Raw genomic sequence first — 23459 nt, 5'->3', positions numbered from 1 at the left:
GTAGCAATGCTAGCTGAAAACCAATCACTTAAACATCTTATAGCCGTGACTTCAAATACAAACGTGAATCAACGAGTTCCATTCCTACGAGATGTCTATCAAAATTCCACTTCATACTGATATAAACTGATTTATTCTAGTCCAGTAGTAAAAGCTCAAGAAATCGATCAAGATAGCTAATTAAAACAATTCTTAAGGTGAAACATGTGCATAACTTGTCAACTGGACCCAAATATAGTATCACCATTTCATCAATACAATATGAGCAAAGTGCTCTTTTTCCAAGCACCATCAACATTAATCATAATCTAAACGCTCGGAGTTGGAATGGAGTCACTTCCTTGAAGCTAATTATCTTATAGTGGCAATCCCCTATTGCGCTAAACCTTCATGGTACAAGTCACCAACTGCTCAACTCAATATCCTGAAGCACCTACACCATGTCATGTTCCATTTGTCACAATATTGTTGAAACTGTAGGCAGGTTTCCCAGCTTACCTTAACACCACCTTGATTGGGTTGCTACCCTAAAACTTGAAGGATCCACTAAAAGGCTTGAAGCCATCAGATGATAATCAGGGAACGCACCTTAGTAATATGAACCAGAACCTCTGCCACTTGAATAGCCATCATTCGCGCGACGGCTTGGGTACATAGATGAGTATGAACTTGGTCCAACCTGGGGGACAAAAAAAAGGGAGATGGAAAAAGAAAAAAACAATAAGATAACCTCTGAAAATATTTGAATTATAGATAATCTTTCAAAAGAGAAGATCGGGGACAAACATCTGATCCAGTAGACATGTATTCCCTGCTGCCATAGCTGGGTTGGAATCCACCTGCATCACCTCTGCTCACTTCATCTGAAAATGAAGTCATATGAGTCAAAGACTGCTATGAGTCCGTGATCAAAGAAATTTAAAATTATGTGCTTCCCATACCTCGGACGTATCCCATGCTGGATGGGCGCGTTTCATACAAGTCACGAGAATATCCAGCAGAACTCCGGCTACTTCTTTCATAACCTAGATGAGAACCATGGCCCAGCCTGACATAACAACACCACTAATCGTAATTAGAAAGGGAAACAAAACAAAGAACAGCAACAGATTTGGCGTCCTAAGTAATTACCTTACGGATTCGCTTTCATAAGCACTATCGCCATATGGCAAAGAAGCAGTAGCTGCCTCATATTCATAGCGAGCTCTGGGTTGTCGAAGTGTTGATTCGGCATACCGAGAATCAATTTCTTCCTAAAAGAATTTAGGTATGGCGTTAAACCCAAGAAAATATTAATAAGAACACTAATATCGCAGGAAACTTCATAGTGGGACTCACCGTAGCAGAATGAGGTCGTTTTGAACCAGAAATAGAACTATATTCACGGCTATGACCACCACGGTAGCTCGAGGGTCGTTCTGCATATCTTTCGTAGCTTTCATCAGCATAAAGAGGTTCTGGCCTTCGATGTGCACGTGAAGAAGTCCTCATAGAACTGTCAGCATATCCAGATCCGTGGGATGAGTAAGTGTCCCTAAAGGATGAAGGTCTCTCGGCAGGTCCTCTCGTAACATAATCAGATGACCGATGAAAAGTGTCTTCACGGCGAACATAATCCCTCTTTGTAGTGCTCCTTCCATAACTTGAACTGGCTGAAGCCAAAAGTGTTGCATAAGAAGATACAGAGAAATTAGTTCCGAACTGATGATATTCTAATGTATGCTATTGCTGAGAAGATATCACTACAAACATACCAGAAGGCCGCGGATCATAGGATCTCTCTGAAGAAGGGTATCCCCTTCTACTTACAACTCTATCACGGGAAATATCCATATCTGCATATCTATCTCTAGGACCAAATCGCTTATAATCACCGCCATAACTGGAATAACTTTGAAACCCACGTCCACTGCGAGCTGCAAACCTTGACTCGGTGCGGTGCAAGCTAGGGTTCCAGAAAGGTCTGCCACCCCGTGCTCCGCCACGCTCCACGTAACCCCCTTGACCATGTTTAACTGACTTACCTCTTTGGCGTGGCCTCGACAATCTTACCCTAACCTTAATCTGTTAAAGTTGTAGATTTTAAAAGATATTAATTGCATTTAACTGTAGCAATCACTGTTGATCAACGCATGGGGACAAATATTAACCAATTCTTCAGTGGAACAGCCACAAACCTTCTTATCTCCATCACCCAGTTCAGTATTATTGACACCTTCAACACAAGCAACTGCAGCGTCATGAGTGTCAAAGGTTACAAAGCCAAAATCTTTTCTTTTAGCAGCTGGCATATTCCGGGCAAGTTCAACCTTTTCAATCTTTCCGAATTTCTTGAGATGGTCTTTAACACGGTCTTCATCCCAGGAAATAGGCAAACCATCCAGAAAGACTGCCCTAACCTGATCAAGCAAACATTTGAATATTACAATCTCTTGACAATTTTACAGGGCAGGAATTTGCATTCAAATATATGGCAAACGGCAAACAAAGTTTTAGATTTCGTAAGCAATGGATATCTATAGAGAATCCTAATGGAGTGTGCAAGATTCCAGTGAAACAAACTAAGCAGGCACGTTTTCAACTATGTTCTAATTGACTACCCAACGTGACACAACTGATGACACAAGGCGATATATCACTATAAGGCTCCCTCCTTCAGATATGCTTCCTATATTACCTTCTCTTTATTCAAGATTGATTACTTTGTGCTCTTTATATAGTGACCGTTCAAAATTGCATAGTTTAATATTTTCTTTTTTCATATCTTTTTGCAATCTCAAAATTTTGATGTTCTTTATTGATTACTTTGTGCTCTTTATATAGTGACTGTTCAAAATTGCATAGTTTAATATTTTCTTTTTTCATATCTTTTTGCAATCTCAAAATTTTGATGTTCTTTATATATTGGAAAAGACAAATCTCACGGCTAAGAACATACCCTTTGGATTAATATGACGGGTTTGGTTTGATAAGATCACATTATGCAACAACAAAAAAAGGAACAGATGGTTACTGAACCAAACAACTGACCTGTGCCATGACTTCATCATCCATCTCAATGAAAGTGTCTGCAAAAGCAATCTTTGCTGGCCTATCAGTACCAAACAAAACATCCCTCTTCTGCAAGTGCTTGCATGCATCCAAAGCATCTGGACGACTACCGAAATCCAGAAAAGCAAACCCCCTATTCATCCCCTCGTTTCTAGTATCCTCAACCAGTGTCAAGTCTTCAAAGTTATCCACACCATAGTGTATCAGTTTTTCCTTCAACTGTGCAACAAACAATATGGCCCAGTTTAACAGATTTACACCGAAAGAGGAGTAAGTACATGAACAGACTGGGATGGAACCTTGACTATGTTGATGATCAAGGGAAACATCCAACTCAACACAGATCAATCAAGAAGGTGTCGTCATACTTACAGCTTCCTTTGTCCATGTCTTGCATATATTGCCGACGAACAGTGTGTCACTGTCCTGACTTGGAGCAACACCAAATTGCTTCCCATTAATCTGAAAGAAAATTCCCCATCCAGAGTTAGATAAATCTAAAAGAAACTCTCAATTAAGAAGACCCCAGACTGCAAACGCTTATGCTATTGATTACCGTTGGGTTTTTAAGTTCACTGACAGCTCGTTTTGCCTGCTCAACTGTAGCAAAACGTAGGAATGCGAAACCCTTATTCTTTTGAGTCAATGGGTTCTTCATAAGTCTCACTTCAGTGACTTCACCAACTTCGCTGAAAACCTCTCTGAGATCCTCCTCGGTAGCATCCCGATCCAATCCTCCAACAAATACCTCAAATTCTTTCCTTTTTCGCCTCTCTTTCATTACATCATGACGCTCTTTCTCGCCATCATCATCTTCTCCGTGTTCGTTCCCACCATCATCTTCTGCTTCTTTCTCTTCATCCTCACCTTCCACGATGTCTTCCATCATTTCATTCCCCACAATCCCCTCGTCATCGTACTCTTCTTCCATCTCTGGATCTTCCTCAATTCCAACATTGGCTACACGTTCCTCCTCGGCCTCTGACTGGGGATCCTTGTCTTCTAGCTCCAAACGTTCAGAACCATCATACTCCTGATAATCCACCGAATTTAGCTCCTTATCCTCCTTATCCTCTGATACATTAACACCAATAGTGTAAAACATAACAAATTTTCATCGAAGTTCTCCTTGATTTCAAAGATTATATCCAATAATTAAACTAAAAATTTCCCCTCGTCTTGTTATACTTTCCAATTATAAACAGTAAGTAATATATCCGTATTCTCGTAACAAATTAGATAATGCAAAAAGAAAAACTATAACGTTGTTTCATAAGTCTTCTTGCACCTCGTTCTTTCCCCTGATTTTATCCTGGCTTTCAAATTTTCGGTATGGTTCTTAGAATATAATAACTTCAATTAGTCTTGTCTAAATTTGCCAACTTGATTTAACATTAAATTTACTCTTTTTATCCATAATTCATACTAGGGTTAGGGTTGCTCAAATTTCAGATAAAACTTAATCGAACAAACAAAAGAAACAAGATTTCTCCTTTTTCTTTTCCAAAATTCAACGAATCTCTGCACATTAATCAAAGAAAGATAGAGAAAGGAAAAACCTTTAGGTGGAGACTCAGTTTCTCTGTATTCTTCATTCATGGTTGGTGCGGTTGTGTTACTGTTTTCAACGAGCTCAGCTACTTCTTCTTGATGTTGTTGTTGTTCTTCTTCTACTAGGGTTTTCGTAGGTGTTCTCTTCTTCGGTGCAACAGAAGTCGATGGACGTTTCAGTTTACGAGGAGGCATTGTCTCGGATCAGCAAACTAAAATTCACAAACGGAAAACTTTGAAGCCCTAGGTTTGGGTCGAAGACAAAGAAGTTGTAATAGTTGAAGTTCTTTCCCAACGAAAGAAGGGTTTTGTTTCCTAATTGACAGACTTTTTTCTCGAAGTTGACTTCCTATCATGGTTTGTGCCTTTAGTAATCTTAACTCTGAAGACATTTAGAGCCTAGCCTGTCCGGTTGGTCCAAAGCCCAGACAAGCACGTATGAACATGCAAGTAAAATAGTTAAAATATGGAATTTACTCATTAAACCTGACAGAAAAAACTAAAAGAGAAGACTGGCCGGTTGCATTTGTATTTTCATTCACTATCATACGAGGATCTTTCTAGGAACATGAAATATCAAATTCCTTTGCTCACTCTAGGAACAAAGATCATTCTCATATAAGCAATGGGCTCGGATATCCTCGAGTGTACGAGAGTGTTGCATTCTTAAATTGAACTCTATGAAAAGGACACGGGTCTTTCTTTGCAGACTTAGCTCACGGCCTTAGAGATTGAAAGAATTGCTCCATAGAGTGAGCACTTGTTCCGGTAAAAAATGAAGTAGAGTAAACAAAAGATCAAGAGTTTGTTACTAACTTTTTAATGAAGTTCTCCAAGATATATTCGTGTAGTCTTCAATCTCCAATCCCCAAGGATATCTTTGATTTTTTACTCTACTTCTTAAACCTAATCTAGTCTGAAACTATTTTAGTGACTATATCAAGAATGTGTTTTGTCATCTAAATTTGATAACTAACTTGACATACCAACGCTAGTGGGTTCAACCGAGCGATGCTCTAACAATCAAGAATAAAGATAACATGCCAAATTTTTAAGTTGATTCCACTAAGTTTCACAACTTTGCATCTCTACCAAATAAAGATTTTATATGCACAGTTCTCTCCTAAAGATCCACATTCGCACTCTCACACAACAACGTAGCAATTAAGTACAAGTTCAAAGGTAAAATCTGCCTAATTTGATATCATTCTCAAAGAGAACAGCATGAGAGACCTTTCTTTACAAGGGGAGGATTTTCTTGGATATTATCCAATATTAATTAGATTTCTCTTGCTAGCCAGTGACGAATGTTGAAGCTAAAAGCGTAACGTTTTTCATCTTAGCCAATTACAAAAAAAAAAAGTTATCAAAATTATAACTTAGGAGACACCATTCATCAAAAGTTTACTTAGCTAGTAACTAACAAAAAAAATAAAGACCATAACTTAAGAGAAACCATGAGATCGTGTTCAAATCACTAAAATATGATAAACAAACAACTATCTTATCATCGCTCCTAGTTGTTTTTGTCTTCTTAGTTTGAACAAGTTTTCAATTGTTTGGAGATCGAGGTAGTACAAAATGACTTTTCCCCCTTTGTCACAAAAGGTTTTTGAACTGTTGAGAAAGAAGAGACGTAACATTATTGTTATGATCAACATCGTCTTCATCATCTTAAAGAGGATTGCTATTTACGTCCCTAGCCTATAAATTTGAAAAATATAGGGTACCAAATACACCGCCAAATTTTTTGTTTGTGAATCCGTGTGGACAAAACCTTGTACAATTAATACATATAAATGTCTAGAAATAAGATCCTTATTCATGATCGTAAATCAGGTTTAACCTAGTATGTACCTAAACTGTACAAGAACAAGTCTTGTAATCTATATTTCAATTGACGAATTCAACAAGAACAATTCTTGTATGATCTTTACAATTGATCTAAAAAGTATATGGGTTGATTAACGTACTATTTATGATAAATAAACAATATAATACAAAAAAAATAACACGAGACACCGGAAATTTTGTTAACGAGGAAAACTGCAATCTAACAATAAAACCTATGGAGCTCGTTCATTTTGAACACTACACTGTATTAAGCTACAAACACTATCCTACTATCAGACTTAGGAATGGCATGTAGTTGAGAATAAATCAACTCTTCAAAAGGTTATAGAGATACCAACTCGGTTCTACCTCACAAGAAAAATGTAAAACTAGTTTAGATATAAATCTTATGGAATTACTAAAAAAGCGGGGGTCTAACAACCACACCCAATATTTCGCTTAACAATCTGTATGGACTAACTCCGATATAATTTCAAGAGACTCAACTAGACAGTCAGACTCAATCTTAAGAAAAGTATATCAAAGAGATATATCTTTATTTCTCAATTCAATCCGCAATCAAACAAATAGGAATTTGCGAGCCTGATTGAATATAAGAAATAACTTGGACAGTATCAAAAATCAATATACAAGTGTCAATCAATTTAATCAATAATCAAAGTTTGGATTCACAATTGATTGAACTTACACACAATGTGTGATATTTCAATTATATAAACAAATATAATGCGGAAAAGAAATAACACATACACCAGAAGTTTTGTTAACGAGGAAACCGCAACTGCAAAAAAAACCCGGGACCTAGTCCATATTTGAACTCCACACTGTATTAAGCCGCTACAAACACTAGCCTACTCCAAGTTAACTTCGGACTGGAATGTAGTTGAGCCCTAACCAATCTCACACTGATCAAGGTACAGTCGCATTCCTTACGCCTCTAGAACCATGTCGGATTCTGCACACTTGATTCCCTAAGCTGATCTCACCCACAACTAAGGGTTGCTACGACCCAAATTCGAAGACTTGATAAACCAATCTGTCTCACACAGAAAAGTCTATTGAATAGATAAATATGTCTCCCACGGATAAACCTATGAGTTTTGTTCCGTCTTTTGATAAATCAAGGTAAACAGGAACCAATTGATACACCAGACTTATATTCCCGAAGAACAGCCTATAAATATCAATCACCTCACAATAATCTTAATTGTAAGGTAGCGAAGCAAGATATTGGAATCATAAACGATGAGAGGAAGATGTTTGTGACTACTCTTTATCTTTCCTATCGTAGATTAAATCTCAAGCAAATCTTAGAGAAGATACTGCTCAATTACGATAGAAAACAAAAATATCAGAACACGCAACTACAAAAAAAATAGTTGGGTATGGCTTCACAATCCAAATGAAGTCTTCAATTCGTTAACCTACAGAGTTTCGTGAAAAACTTAAGGCTAAAGGAGAATCGACTCTAGTCACAACTAGTATCACACAGGAGGTGTGGGGATTAGGTTTCCCAGTTGCTAGAGTTTTCCTTTATATAGTCTTCAAATCAGGGTTTGCAATCAATGCTACCTTGGTAACAAAGCATTCAATATTCAACGTAAGATGAAAACCTGATTAGACTCAAGATAATATCTTTCAACCGTTAGATCGAACTTAGCTTGTGAAAAGTTACTTCATTTAGATATGAGTAACCGTACCTAAACGTGTACACCTTTGTTGGCTCAACAATAATTAACCGAAGTTAGCCATATGAACACTTTCATGTCAACCTCATTCATCTTAATCATAACTAGTTCAAATGACTAAAATGAAACTAGTTCTAGAGTTGTTCAATTGTTTATATTCCCATAGAAGTATACAAGACACAATTGAAGAAAAATTGATTTTGATTCACTCGAGTCAAGTCATGAACATCATAGCCACGGTTTGCAAAAGATTGCATTCCTTATTATATAAATGTATTAGATCATTAACAAATCGATTTTAGAACTTAACTTACTTAGGTATGCATACGAGTACGCATACCTAAGTACCCGGACTAATTTTGGGTTCGCCAGTATGTGAACGGTATGCATACCTTCCAAAGTCAGCAAAAATTCCCGGACCTGAACCTCACGCCAGTACGCGTACCGGTATGTGTACAAGGTTCCTGGACTTTCACTAAACCAACCAGTACGCACACGGGTATGCATACCATGGTTCCCGGACTTGGATTACATATGTCCAAGTACGCATACTATGCTTATATACAATTGTTCTAAACTCCATTTTAATCATTGAAACATTCTCGGAAGACGACAATAGCTGTCTCACACAAACTATTAGTTTCAAAGCAATTTTCAAGTGTCGAATGATCAATACGAAACATTCCGAGTTTACATCAAATGACTGTCTCATACAAATCATGTAAGATGTTACAAGGCGATTTTCACATGATCATATTTTGAATTTCATCAAGAATATAAGATGAACTTGTTTAAAGCGAAAGCTTACTAACACATATTTCGAGAAATATGTAAGCGAGTTAAACTCAGCTTGAAATATCAGATGTGCATAATTGAAGTCTATATATCTATACGACTTTTGTCTCAAATAGGAGATAGAGTAGATAGACTTTTGAGTGACATATGAGTTCAAGTATCCACATACCTTTTGTTGATGAAGTTCCACAAGCTCCCGTTAGTAGTTCTTCATCTTCAATCGATGAACGCCGTGAAGTCTAATGCTCAACTACACTTTCTATCCTAATCCGAGACTTAGCTATAAGTAGACTAGAAATCAAGACTTATAGTTTTGGCAACTAAACTTGACAAACAAGCTTGAGATAGCAACGCTTGCGAGTTCGACTGAGCATTGCTCTAACAGTCTCCCCCTTTATCAATTTTAGTGACAAAACTATCAATACATATGGATTACAAAATAAATAAACTTTGTAGCTCTCAATCCAAATGTTTGATTTCCTTGGTTCTCAAAATTACTCAAAATATTCGTCGCTTCCAAGTACTCTAGTGATTCTGAACGTGTTCAACTCAGCATCATCGTTGTTGAATATCCGTAGCTATAACAACGAGAAAACAGTTGCTCTCTGTTGATGGTGGATTTTCGACATAGGTCAAAATCGTAAAATCATGATTGCACGTTTATGACTCGGCTTCAGGAATGTATGTGACGATTCATATTTTATGAACCGTTAACGGTTTCACGATCTCTGACTGAGAAAACATTCCTTTCAGAGCTATGATGAATATGTTTCTCGAAAAACCTCTCAGATGAACGTTCGATGCTTCACACATTTCATCATCACCTCTACATAGAATCAAAATGATTGGGATATTCCTAGATATATTGCATGCTAGTATAGAGCCTAACGCCTGCAGGACGTCACGCTGCTCGTTGTTCCCTGACTACATAGAGAGACCGTGTATAGAATCTCTTAATGATTGGCGGTTCCTAGACATAATGTTTGTTAGAGAGCTTAACGCCTTCAGGACGTCACACTGCTCGTTGTTCCCTGACTATACACCCCTCATAACGAATATGATGCTTCAATTGTGTTATATCTCGATTATGCAAATAGATTAATTCTAGCGTATCATTCATCAACTGAATTCCTAAAAAATAATCTATTCTATCTCATTATTCCGTTCCATGGCTGATCCTCAGCTGGATTCCATGGATTAGTAATAGATAACCATTTTATCTCATTACTCTGTTCCTTGAATTCTATGGATTAGTAATGGATACTCAAATAATTTAATTACTATGTTTCATGACTGATTCTCAGCTGAATTTCATGGATTAGTAATAAATATTCAACAACCGGGCATCTGGGCCACCACTGAGTAAGCCCCGAGAAAATGGCGCGAGTGTACTTAGCAAATAATGCACAAACGAGCACCCGAACGCACGATCGAGCATTCGAAAATATGGACAAACGAGGAAACCTGAGCAAAATGGGAGGAAAATAATATCAATAAAATAATAAAAAGGCGCCTAGGGGACCGGGCCCACCAGCCGGCCGGTCCCGCACCTCTTTAAATTATTTTATATTATTTGGTTATCTTTCCATCATCTCATGAACACTCATTCATTTGAGCAAACTTCCTCGTTTGAGCAAAACTCTTAATTTCTCCATACTTTCCATCAAACGATGAAAAAATAGTAATAAATAGGGAAAAGTGTCACGGGACCAGCCACCTATCCGGCCGGCCATGCTCTAGTCGTGGCCGGTCCCACACCTTGAGCGAAAACCATAATTTTTTCAATATTTTCTCAAATATTGCTCAAACCATGAAAAAGTCAAATGGTCACATGACTGACTAGGCTTCTCACGTCAAAATTAAAATATTATTATTTTAATATTCTCAAAATATTGGTCGCACGAGCAAAGCTTTACTTGCTCATTTGAGCAAAATCGAGAGTTTCAGTCAAGATCAAACTCTTCTGAAAATCCAAAATATTGTTTAAACGCACACCAGAAAATACCAAAACTCTTAGGACTGAGACACGGGCAGTATGACGACACGGGAATGCCACCTTGACCGACCAAGGTCGGCCCTTAGGCTTGCAAGGAGCCGATCCCACACTCTTTCATAATTTTGACCTAATTATATCTCAACAGTTCATATTGGGTCCAAACTCTCTTCAACCAACTTGGGATTTGCTTAATCGACCATCAGTTGGTCCCACGACCACCAAGGTCCGGTCCTATGACCCCTTGGTCGGTCCCTCATCTCTCCATAACTAGGTTTTATTACCTAACGCTCAGACGAGCATTATTTTAATAAATGATTAAACCAGCATTTAATCATCCTTTCACTAACTGGTCAACATAGGACTTTGGTGCATGCTCACTCGAGCACTTGAGCGCTACATGGTCGGCCATCATCCCATGTAGCCGGTCCCTCCTTCACTCAGTGAATTATTTTCATTAAATCATCAATGGATCAGCAATTGATCAAAATTAGGGTTTCGAACAAATGATCTGCAAATCATAATTCTGAGCAACTTCAAACACTAATAATTTTATGTTGATCCAGCAATCAACATCTGGGTTAATTACATAATATTTGGTCCAGCTACCAATATTTTAATTAATATTTTATTTGGCCACGTTACCAATAATTCATCGAATGAGCAATATTTGCTCAAATGCTCGAATATTGATTCAGCTATCAATATTCATTAATTCATCGAATGAGCAATATTTTCTCAAATGCTCGAATATTGACTCAACTATCAATATTCAGTAATTCATCGAATGAGCAATATTTGCTCAGATGCTCGAATATTGGTTCAACTGTCAATATTCAGTAATTCATTGAATGAAAAATATTTGCTCAGATGCTCGAATATTAATTCAACTGTCAATATCCAATAATTCATCGAATGAGCAATATTTGCTCAGATGCTCGAATATTGATTCAACTATCAATATTCAACAATTCATCATACGAGCAATATTTGCTCAGACTATCAATATTCATTATGTTGATTCAATTATCAACATCATTCATTCGAGAACTATACATCCCAGCAGACATGTTCGATCCATGAATCATAGAGCATTCGGCAATCATGCTCTACTGAACAATACTTAGACTCATCGTCTAACCAAGTCAACGACTGACTAATCAAATATACGTCTGCCTTGCAGACTCCACGTTCGTGAGACATCAATTACGTCACATGGGGGATATTAATTAGGGTTTTGGTTTGGCGGCCTAAGGCACGTGGTTCATCCACGATTATAAATGTGAGTAAGTCGTGCAAGCAGTTGAGGGAGTTAGCAAAGTAGTGGGTGGACAATCAACCAAGTCTTTGTACGACCTGGAACTGGTTAAACCACGATTTCCCACTTTGCCACTCTTTCACTCGAGCAACCGTCACACTTACTGGAGATCAATGTGTCTACATTCTAGCAATATAAATAAGTTTCTGAATCCACCGTTGAAAACAAGATTGGTCAGACAGACAACATCTATCATCTAACCAAGAATCATCGTATGAGCAACAATCTCTCTCAATCGAGCAGATTCAAACTTATTCGAACCCAACAGTTTATTTGAAAAAACCCACAACACATTCACAATCCTTGATCATCATTGATCTCACACACTTATCAGCTTCCCTCCTACAGAGCAACCCTCTTCCCTCTTTCTGACCGAATTGACTCTGGAACGACCATTTATTCGTTTAGGCCAGAGTTTTATAGATTGATCTCTCAAACTCAAAGCGCTCCCATGGAGTGCATCTGTTTGAGGTTAGGCAGTTTGCTCGGTTGAGGAGCCTCCGTCCGCATGGTCGTCTCTCCATTCCTTGAAAAACCAGCAAATCGTTTTTCCCCATCAAAACTCTCAATCATTGTTATACAGTGTCATAGTATTATTACACAACATCAAAGTCCAATTGTATCACAACATGACAACAATACTATGGTGATATGTATCACTCCCCCCAAGTCAATACGTCATCTCACATGAAAACCACTCCCCCCTTTACATAATGATCCGTAAACCATATGTATTTGTAGTGTGAACTAAACATTAATTCTCCCCATTTTTGTCAATATAAATTGTCAAACATACGAAAACTAGTGGGATCCTAATGAAACTTCCATAGAGATACTTCATGACCAAAAGAGAACATATCAACTTTGTTTCGATGATTTCACATAGCCGAAACTAGTGTATTCGTCAGGGAGTTTATAAAGATACAAGAAAACTCCTACAATATTCCACAGCCGCACTCCCCACAAAGATTTGGAAATTAATCATAAGTTCAATTAATAACTCTCCCCCATAAAATGTCATTCCCGAAAGAACAACAAGAGCGACCTTACTTTCACAAGAAAAGAAGGATTTCTTTGGACATTAACAAATCACATGAAACATGAATTTGTATCCAAAATACTCAATTAAATTAACCACAAGAGAACCCATGATTAATTTAATCGGAAATGCTCAACATAAGAGAACTTATGGAGCCACATAGTATTTACACAAGGATGCGGATCAGAGAAAGACAAATACTGCGGAATATTCAAAGATTCATTCTATTTTTCATCAATATTTGTATAGAGACGTATAATATACTTAATCTTTATAGACAAAAGTTCATCTTATCTTCCATCAATATTTGCATAATGACATAATAGGCTTCACTTTTGTTGTCAAAATTTCATTTTATCTTTTATCAATAAAGACATGTGATAGTTTTAACTTTTGAGAAAATTTGGGACAATCATAGTTCACGGACACAAGCATGCATGTCCCATAACAAGTTGCAACATATAAAACTATAAAGATTAATACTGAAAAATCATCTTCCAAATAAACTTTAGAATTTAAATAAATAAATTTAAAAACATTACAAGATGAAAATCGTTGGAAATAGCTATGTGTACTCACAATAATTGTTATTACAAACCCTAGTTATCCTTCTTAAAACACAAGAATAAATTCTCATAAGAAGTTTCCTAGAAAAAATAAAAACAATCAAGCAAAAATCAGAAAACTCCTAAACCAGCAAAACCGATCACGAACGGAAATCAAGGATCACATCCGGAACCCCCACGAGTCTCGAGACCTTCGAGCTTGTGATTGACAGCATTCACTGCTTCTTCAGAGAAGATATCCTCATTGAGAAGATCTTTAACATGTGTCTTCATGAGAATAAGGTCTGAATTAACCTTTTTCAACTCAGTTCATAACATATCAAGACCCTTCATAGTATCAACAAGTTGCAGCTTTGCTTCCTCAAAGTATTTAAGAAAATCATGAATCACTTCAGCAGAGACCATATCCTCATTCTCAACACCCTGATGTGTATAGGCATAATAGCGTGTGAAAAAGTGGGGGTCTAACAACCACACCCAATATTTAGCTTAGCAATCTGTATGGACTAACTCCAATATACTTTTAAGAGAATAAACTAGACAATTAGACTCAATCTTAATAAAAATTATATCAAAGAGTTATATCTCAATTTCTTTCAATCCTTACTCAAACAAATAAGAATTTGCGAGCTTGATTGAATACAAGCGAAATCATTTGAACGGTACCAAAGACCAATGTTCAAGGATCAATCAACAACCAAAGGTTGGATTTACCAATTGATCGATTCAATGCACAACCTGTGATATTTCAATTATATAACAAAATATAAATCGAAAAATAAAAAACACCGACACCAGGAGTTTTGTTAACGAGGAAACCGCAAATGCAGAAAAACCCCGGGACTTAGTCCAGATTGAACACACACTGTATTAAGCCGCTACAGACACTAGCCTACTACAAACTAACTTCGGTCCAGACTGTAGTTGAATCCCAATCAATCTCACACTGATCGATGGTACAGTTGCGCTCCTTACATCTCTGATGCCAGCAGGATACTACGCACTTGATTCCCTTAGCTGATCTCACCCACAACTAAGAGTTGCTACGACCCAAAGTCGAAGACTTTAATAAACAAATCTGTATCACACAGAAAATTCTACAGGAATAGATAAATTTGTCTTTCACAGAAATACCTACGAGTTTTGTTCCGTTTTTTGATAAATCAAGGTGAACATGAACCAATTGATATACCAGACTTATATTCCCGAAGAATAGCCTAGAAATATCAATCACCTCACAATAATCTTAATCGACTAGCGAAACAAGATATTGTGGAATCACAAACGATGAGACGAAGATGTTTGTGACTACTTTTCTATCTTGCCCATCGGAGAAATCAATCTAAAGCCAATTTTACGATTGCACTCAATCACGATAGAAAAAGCAAGATCAGATCACACAACTACAGAGAAAATAGTTGGGTTTGGCTTCACAATGCCAATGAAGTCTTCAAGTCGTTAACCTACAGGGTGTCGGCAAAAACCTAAGGTTAAAGAAGAATCGACTCTAGATTATACAACTAGTATCACATATGAGGTGTGGGGATTAGGTTTCCTAGTTGCTAGAGTTCTCTTTTATATAGCCTTCAAATCGGGGTTTGCAATCAATGCTACCTTGGTAACAAAGCATTAAATATTCACCGTTAGATGAAAACCTGATTAGATTCAAGCTAATATATTTCAACCATTAGATCGAACTTAGCTTGTTATACACAAATGAAATGCACGTTCATTTAGGTTTGTGTAACTGTACCTAAACGTGTACACCTAGTTGGTTCAACAGTAGTTAACCAATGGTTAGCCATATGAGCACTTTCATATCAACCTTTATTCATCTTCACCATAGTTCAGATGACTCAAGTGAACTAGTTAGAGAGTTGTTCAATTGCTTAAATATCATAGAAGTATATAAAAGTATATAAGACAAAATCGAAACAAAAAACGATTTTGATTCACTCGAATCGATTCATGAACATTATAGCCACGGTTTGCAAATATGCATTCTTTAGTTTATATATGTCTTAGTTCACGAATAAACCTTTTTTAGAAAATAACCCACTCAAGTATGCATACTTGTACGCATACTTAAATACCCATATTGAGTTTGTTTTCAGTTCACAAACTCCAACAGAAATTCACGGGATGTGAACTTCCGGCAGAACCAGACATCCTGAACCGGTACGCATACTTTTGTTCAAGGATTCTGGAGTTACACAAGTATGAGTTCACATACAATATTTATATCCATTCAAGGTTAAACTCTCATTTCAATGATTGAAACATTCTTAGAGGATGTTAAATAGAGGTTATTCACACACTATTTTTCGTCAAAGCGATTTTCAAGATATGGAAATGATCAACATGACTTTCATCATATGTAAAGATGAACTTGGCCAAAGCGAAATCTTATCAACACATATTTCGAGAAATAGATAAGCGAGATAGACTCGACTCAAAATAGCAAATGTGTACAATCGAAGTCTATATAGAAATACAACTTTTGTCTCAAGATAAGAGATAGAGTAGATAGACTTCTGAGTGATAGATAAGTTCAAGTCTCCACATACCTTCTAGTCGATGAAGTTTCACCGGTTCCTTGAGTATTTCTACGTATTTGCATGATGAACGTCTTGGAGTCTAGAGCTCAACTACACTTTCTATCATAGTCCGAGACTTAAATATAAGTAGACTAGAAATCAATACTTATAGTTTTGGCAACTAAACTTGACAAACAAGCTTGAGATAGCAACATTTGCGAGTTCGACTGAGAAGTGCTCTAACAATCTCCCCCTTTGTCAATTTTAGTGACAAAACTATCAATACATATGGAATACAAAATAAATAAACTTTGCAGCTTCTCTTCCGCATGCATGATCTCCTTGGTTCTTTAGCATTACTCGAAATATTCGTCCTTCTAAGTACTCCAATGATTCCAAAGATATTCATTGGAATATCATAGTAGCCATAAAAATGATAAAACTAAAGCTCTCAATCATTGTTGTACAGTGTCATAGTATTATTACACAACATCAAAGCTCATTTGTATCACAACTACGACAACAATACTATGGTGATATGTATCACTCCCCCTTAGTCAATACTTCATCTCATATGAAAACCACTCCCCCTTACATAATGATCCGAAAACCACATGTATTTGTAGTGGGAAATACACATTAATTCTCCCCCTTTTTGTCAATAAAATTGGCAAAGGTACGAAAACTAGTGGGATCCTAATGAAATTTCCATAAAGACACTTCATGACCAAAAGAAAGTACATATCAACTTTTTAGATGCGATCATATAGTCGAAACTAAATGCATTCATCAAGGAGTTTATAAAGATACAAGATAACCCCTGTAATATTCCATAGCCGCACTCCCCACAAAGATTTGTCAATTAAGCACAAGTTCAATTAAGAACTCTCCCCCATAAAATTTCATTCTCGAAAGAACAACAAGAGCGACCTTACTTTCACAAGAAAAGAAGGATTTCTTTGGATATTGACAAATCACATGAAACATGAATTTGTATCCAAAATACTCAATTAAATTAACCACAAGAGAAACCATAATTAATTTAATTGGAAATGCTCAACATAAGAGAACTTACAGAGCCTCACAATATATACATAAGAAATATGGACCAAGGAATATCAATACTGCGAAATAAACAAAGATTCATTCTATCTTTCATCACTATTTGCACAATGACATATAATAGACTTAATCTTTGTAAATAAAATCTCATCCTTTCTTCCATCAATACTTGCATAATGACATAAAAGGCTTAACTTTTGTTTATCAAAAGCTCATTCAATCTTTTATCAATACTTGCATATCGACATATGACAGACTTAACTTTTGACCACGTATGGGATAATCATAGTTCACGGACGCAAACACACATATCCCATAAAAATTTGCAATATATAAACCCATAAAGATTAATACTGCAAAAATCATCTTCCAAACAAACTTTAGAATTTAAACAAATAAATCTAAAAACACTGAAGATGAAAATTGTTGGACATAGCCATGTGTAATCATAATAATGGCTATTCCAAACTCTAGTTATTCTTCTTAAAAATACAAGAATAAAACCCTCATAAGAAGTTTTCCTAGACACTGAGATCTCTGAAAAATTCTTTATCATCCCCGACCTCCTTGTCGTCAACAGCCATGGGAACATATGGTTCGTGAAGAAAGGAGTCAATTCCAATAAACATTCTAGGCTGAAGATGTCGAACCAAAGCCTTATGAATTTCAAGAGTTCTCATAACAAAAGGAGTCAATTCCAACAAACCTTCTGAATTTCAGCCTAGAAGGAACAACTTCAAGAGTTCTTATATGGTTCGTGAAGAAATGAGCCAATTCCAGCAAACCTTCTGAATTTCAAGAGTTCTCGTAACCAGAGCCTTCTGAATTCCAGAAAACTTCTGAGAATTTGAAGGAACAACTCTTAGCTTCCTCATATTCCTTCTTTTTCTTTTCACAGTTGGAGGTATCGGAGATTTTTTTTTTTCCTTCATGATTGATGGCTTAACAATCATATTAACATATTTTCTATCAGAAGACATGATGCGTGGAGTATCCATATGCGTACGGGTTTGTGAGAGGAAATCACAAATTTTCAACAAGCAGTCTTAGGTTAAAAAGAGTTTTAGAGAAGGAAAAATGTATGTAGGTGTTGATGGTGGTTTTTAGCTTAGGGTTAAAATCGTAAAACCGTACAACTGACATGACGTCACTATGACCATTAACATATTTATGGAATCGATCAGCATGCCGACGTAAGAATTACCAGGGTACCTTTTTTTTATGTGTCATGTTCCACGGCAAAACCCTTAACATTGACCGACATCATCTATGCCAAACCCTAATTCTCATGATACCGCGCCAAGGCATGCCAACCATGCCAGCCGCACCACTGTGCGAATGACAATCATGCCAGCCACATCTCCGCACCAAGGCATACCAACCATGTCAGCCGCACCACTGTGCCAATGGCAAACCATGCCAGCCACATCTCCGCGCCAAGGCATGCAAACCATGCCAGCTGCACCACTGTGCCAATGGATAACCATGCCAGCCACATCTCTGCGCCAAGGCATGCCAACCATGCCGGTCGCACCACTTTTCCAATGGAAAACCATGTCAGCCACATCTTCACGCCAAGGCATGCTAACCATGCCAGCCACATCTCCACGCCAAGGCATGCCAACCATGCCAGCCGCACCACTGTGCCAATGACAAACCATGCAAGCCACATCTCCGCGCCAATGGCATGCCAAACCCTTGGCCCCGCCATGCCAAGCCAACTGCACCTTGCCTTGGACCCACCATGCCAAGCCTTCCGTACCAAACCCTTAGCCCCACTATTCCAAGCCATATGCGCCATTGTCCTTGGCCCCACCATGCCGTCCTTCCCCATGCGGCTACCAAAACGAAGGCGTGCGACGATCAACGACCACCCTTCCATCCTGGATGCAAATCCTAGCCGTCCAAGGCCGCCAAACTACGCATGGTAACCTTTGTCCCAAAACCCTAGTTTTGGTCACAAAAAACCGCGCCAAGGCATGCCATGCCACATGTGCCAATGGCATGCCAACCACCTTGCCGCGCCACACCATGCCGGCCTTCCCTATGCGGCTACCAAAACCAAGGCGTGCGACGATCAACGACCACCCTTCCATCCTAGATGCAAATCCTAGCCGTCCAAGGTCTCCAAAAAACGCATGGTAACCTTTGTCCCAAAACCTTAGTTTTGGCCACTCCAAACCGCGCCAAGGCATGCCAAGCCACATGTGCCAATGGCATGCCAACCACCTTGCCGCACCATACCATGCCGACCTTCCCTATGCGGCTACCAAAACGAAGGCGTGCGACGATCAACGGCCACCTTTCCATCCTGGATGCAAATCCTAGCCGTCCAAGGTCGCTAAACAACGCATGGTAACCTATGGCCCCAAACCCTAGTTTTGGCCACGCCAAACCGCGCCAAGGCATGTCATGCCACATGTTCCAATGGCATGCCAACCACCTTGCCGCGCCATACCATGCCGGCCTTCCCCATGCGGCTACCAAAAGGAAGGCGTGCGACGATCAACGGCCACCCTTCCATCCTAGATGCAAATCCTAGCCGTCCAAGGTCGCCAAACAATACATGGTAATCTTTGGCCCCAAACCCTAGTTTTGGCCACACCAAACCGCGTCAAGGCACGCCATGCCACATGTGCCAAATGGCATTCCAATCACCTTGCCGCGCCATACCATGCAGGCCTTCCCTATGCAGCTAACGCATGGAAACCTTTGGCCCTAGTTTGGTCGCGCCTAAACAAATCCAAAACCTTAACTTTTGGCCGCGCCTAAACTGGCAAGTCTCCCAAGCTCAACTTTCCAGACAACAACAACATGCTACATATTTTCCACGAAAACACTCGAGACATCAACACATGTCACAAACTGGGGGATGCTCATTGGGTATTGGTTTGGCGGTTTACAGCGTGCGGCGTACACTACGCTCGTTATAAGAAAGTGTCATAAGGATGAGGCGGCTAGTAAATACAGGGAGTTATGGTGAAACGCTTTCTTTGGAATATCAATTCCAAGCGTTAACGGTTACCACCTCCTCCCATTTACTCACCCGTTTTCCATTTCTTAATGAGACTAGAGTACGTTTCACATCGACTTGTATAAATAGGCATTACCTATTTCCACCGGATAACAAGTTCTGGTCAGGAGCATACAACACTCAGAAAACGTTTGCTATCTTTCCCATCTGTTAGCTTCCCACTTTCTGATACAAGTCCCAAAACAACTACTCTTCCAGAATCAACTATTCTTGTCTCAACACTCTCTTCGCTTCCCTCCCCAAAACCAACCCTTCTCCTCCTCTTTGTGACCGAAGCAAGTCTGGAATGGATATTTCTTGGTTTAAACCGGATTTGTACTGATTGATCTCTCAAATCTAAAGTACTCCCTTGCAGTACATTGTTTAGGGTTTAGACTCGTTTCTCACCCACACGCCCGAAATTACCGAAATCAGCAGAAACCGTTTTCACCCTCAAAAAATTGGCGACCACAGTGAGAGATTGATCTTTCGGTTACAATGTCAATTTTCGACCAACGATCTCATGCTTCGACCCAGACATCAAGGCGGTAGAAGCACGCGATCCGCTCAGGGATCGACGACTCAGTTACCAGACGACCCGATTATCAGTCTTGACACGACAAGGGATGACTGGGGACTGCCTATAGGTTAAAAGAGAACGATCCAACTAGGGATCGACGACTCGATTATCAGATGATACGAATGGGGACTTTCCACAATCACGGCGGTGCCTCCCGTAAAACTCGGTCTTACACCCGGAAGATTCCCTTTTCATCAAAAGACCTGAAAAACCGAGTAAGTCTTACCTAGACAAAATACATGGTTTGCTATTTCAAGTTTTCACGGGAATGATAAAATCGATAGCCATGTTATGTTTCACCCATGTCATCTACCGACACGCAACGCTCATGGTTCGATGGTTTTCCTGGGATGTTTGCGTCACTTGCAATCGTAACCAAGACAACATCATTCCCAAAATAATCCATTGCAAAACAATTCATTCCAAAAGAATAATCCAAAACCCTCAAGGTAACATTTGTCTATCAATCCAAAAATCCAGGAAATCAAAACCATAAACTAGGCGTTTCATTTGCCTTTCAAAAAAAAAAATCCTAAAAATAAGAAGTTCAGAAGACAGAAATACATTCAAGGAAAGTTTTTCAACAATGGCTTTCTCTTCTTAGCAAGAGCCTCCTTCGTGCTTTGGAGAGCCGCCCTCTTCAACTTCAGCTTCCTGGACAATTTTTCGTCTTCCGCTTACTGCTACTTCACCATATCCGCAAAGGACCTTCGACTGTTTCGACTAGCAACTTTTCAACCTCAGAGAAACCGTCAAAGAACCAAGGAACATTGAACTCGAAGTTTACACACATGTCACGGTGGAACCTCCATCTCGAGATTACATCCTCAGAAACAGTATTACCGGTCACGTTGCACATGTCGTCAATCGAAGACAAAGCTTCCTCCACACGCTTAACCAACACAAATCGACTAGTAACCTTCTTGGTCGTGGAGATATGTACGTAGCTTTCCCATATCTTGGTGTATAGCGCCGCATGTTTGGATGGCACGCTAAATCCCCTGATCAACACATGATCCGGATAAGGAACCAGGTATGGAGGGTTGAAAGTGGCGCCCGCGTCTACATCAGCAACCGGCAAGGGATTCCTAACAACAATTGCACCTGCGACCACTGGAGTACTCTCCATTATCTGAGTCACAACGACGTTTTCATCTCGATCAACATCCATTTCAAGGTCGCCCGGTGCGGCTGCCATAATTGGAGACAAAGCTGTATCACCACCAGTCTCCGTCTCAGGTCCATCTTCAGAAACGGTTTCCCCCTATGACATCACGGATTAAATATTTTCCAAAGAGAAAAAAGAAACATGCGGGAGACTCGCTGATTCGCTTTCAGACTGGCTAGAGGAAGATTCAGCACTGCTGTCGGAAGAACTACTCTCGCCATCACTGAACTCTGAGCTTTCATCCTTCTCGGGTTCCCCATCGCCATGGATAGGCTCAGCACCGCCACCCTCCGTCTCGAGAAGCGATGTTTTCTGACTACTTGCAAGTTTAGTAAAGGCGTTCACGCTGCTGAGACCCTAGGCAAGATACAAAGACGGATACTCAGGAAAGAAACAAGGATATACACGATCCAACTAAAGTCAAGAGAAAAATCACACGTACCCGTGTATTGGACGAACTGAAAGTCGGTAGGGCTGTCGAAACTGACTGGGAACCATCTGCACGGCTTTTAGATCTTCTCTCCTTCACTTGAGGACTATCTGCATTCGGGCTAACGGATTTTCGCTTTGGGGAAAAAGGATCCCTCAGCAGTGGATGCTCCGCTAAAACCGCAAGAGAAGGCTTACCGCGACGGTTTTCTACCACATCATTCACGAATCCATGGAAAATGAGAAACTCATCCTGCCAAAATATGTTATATTTGGAGGTTGTTGATGGATTTCGTTCCGCAAGCAGGAAAGGGAGACTTTTACCCGACACAAGAACAGTAGCATTGAGAACAGTTAGCAACTAGACTTCTGGAACAAACGGCTGACGAACAAGTGGGACCCCTTGGTCAAAACCCATATGTCGAGACGCCCTATCGATATTGTAAGAGGCTGCTTTGCAAGATCCTCGAAAGAAAGACGACACATAACCGGGCGTGCATCTTCGCATGAACACCATCTCTCCAACACTCATATCCTCTTTATCAGAAGACAAAGACATGCTCGGAGCAGGAGAAAAGGTACTGATCTGAGTTATGGACGCATGCACCGGATCCCATGGACGAAAATTGACCGTGCGCGAGTTGTCAAGGAATCCAACCAGGTTCGAACCAATCTTTGGGCACCAATTCGACCAGCGAAGTATCCTAGAGCCACTCCAAGACTCGGGAAGTACCGCCAACGTTTTTGGAGCATACCTTTCGAAGTGCTCCCACATCCACGCTTGGAGAAAGGCGGCATGAATATACGAATCCACT

At 39.2% G+C, this 23459-nt stretch overlaps 1 protein-coding gene across 2 annotated transcripts; it reads right to left on the bottom strand.

The window, feature by feature from the left end:
* Positions 1-96: 96 nt before the first annotated feature.
* Positions 97-4919, bottom strand: LOC113347324 (nucleolin-like). 2 transcript variants are annotated; one of them, XM_026590959.1, is made up of 12 exons: positions 4611-4919; positions 3608-4125; positions 3424-3513; positions 3031-3270; positions 2178-2399; positions 1755-2064; positions 1339-1652; positions 1132-1253; positions 942-1048; positions 787-863; positions 589-679; positions 97-433 (listed from the first exon to the last, which is right to left on the bottom strand). In XM_026590959.1, the coding sequence occupies exons 1-11, from the start codon at positions 4795-4797 to the stop codon at positions 590-592; spliced, it is 2277 nt and encodes a 758-aa protein (XP_026446744.1). In that variant the 5' UTR covers positions 4798-4919; the 3' UTR covers positions 97-433; position 589. The 2 variants fall into 2 exon arrangements, with proteins under 2 accessions (XP_026446744.1, XP_026446745.1); XM_026590960.1 differs by having other exon boundaries at positions 97-424.
* Positions 4920-23459: the final 18540 nt, after the last annotated feature.

This window comes from Papaver somniferum, chromosome 2 (genome assembly GCF_003573695.1).
Source record: "Papaver somniferum cultivar HN1 chromosome 2, ASM357369v1, whole genome shotgun sequence".
In the NCBI taxonomy this organism is placed as follows: Eukaryota; Viridiplantae; Streptophyta; class Magnoliopsida; order Ranunculales; family Papaveraceae; genus Papaver; species Papaver somniferum.
Note: the sequence above shows the minus strand (reverse complement) of the source record. Positions and strands in the feature narration are given on the sequence as shown.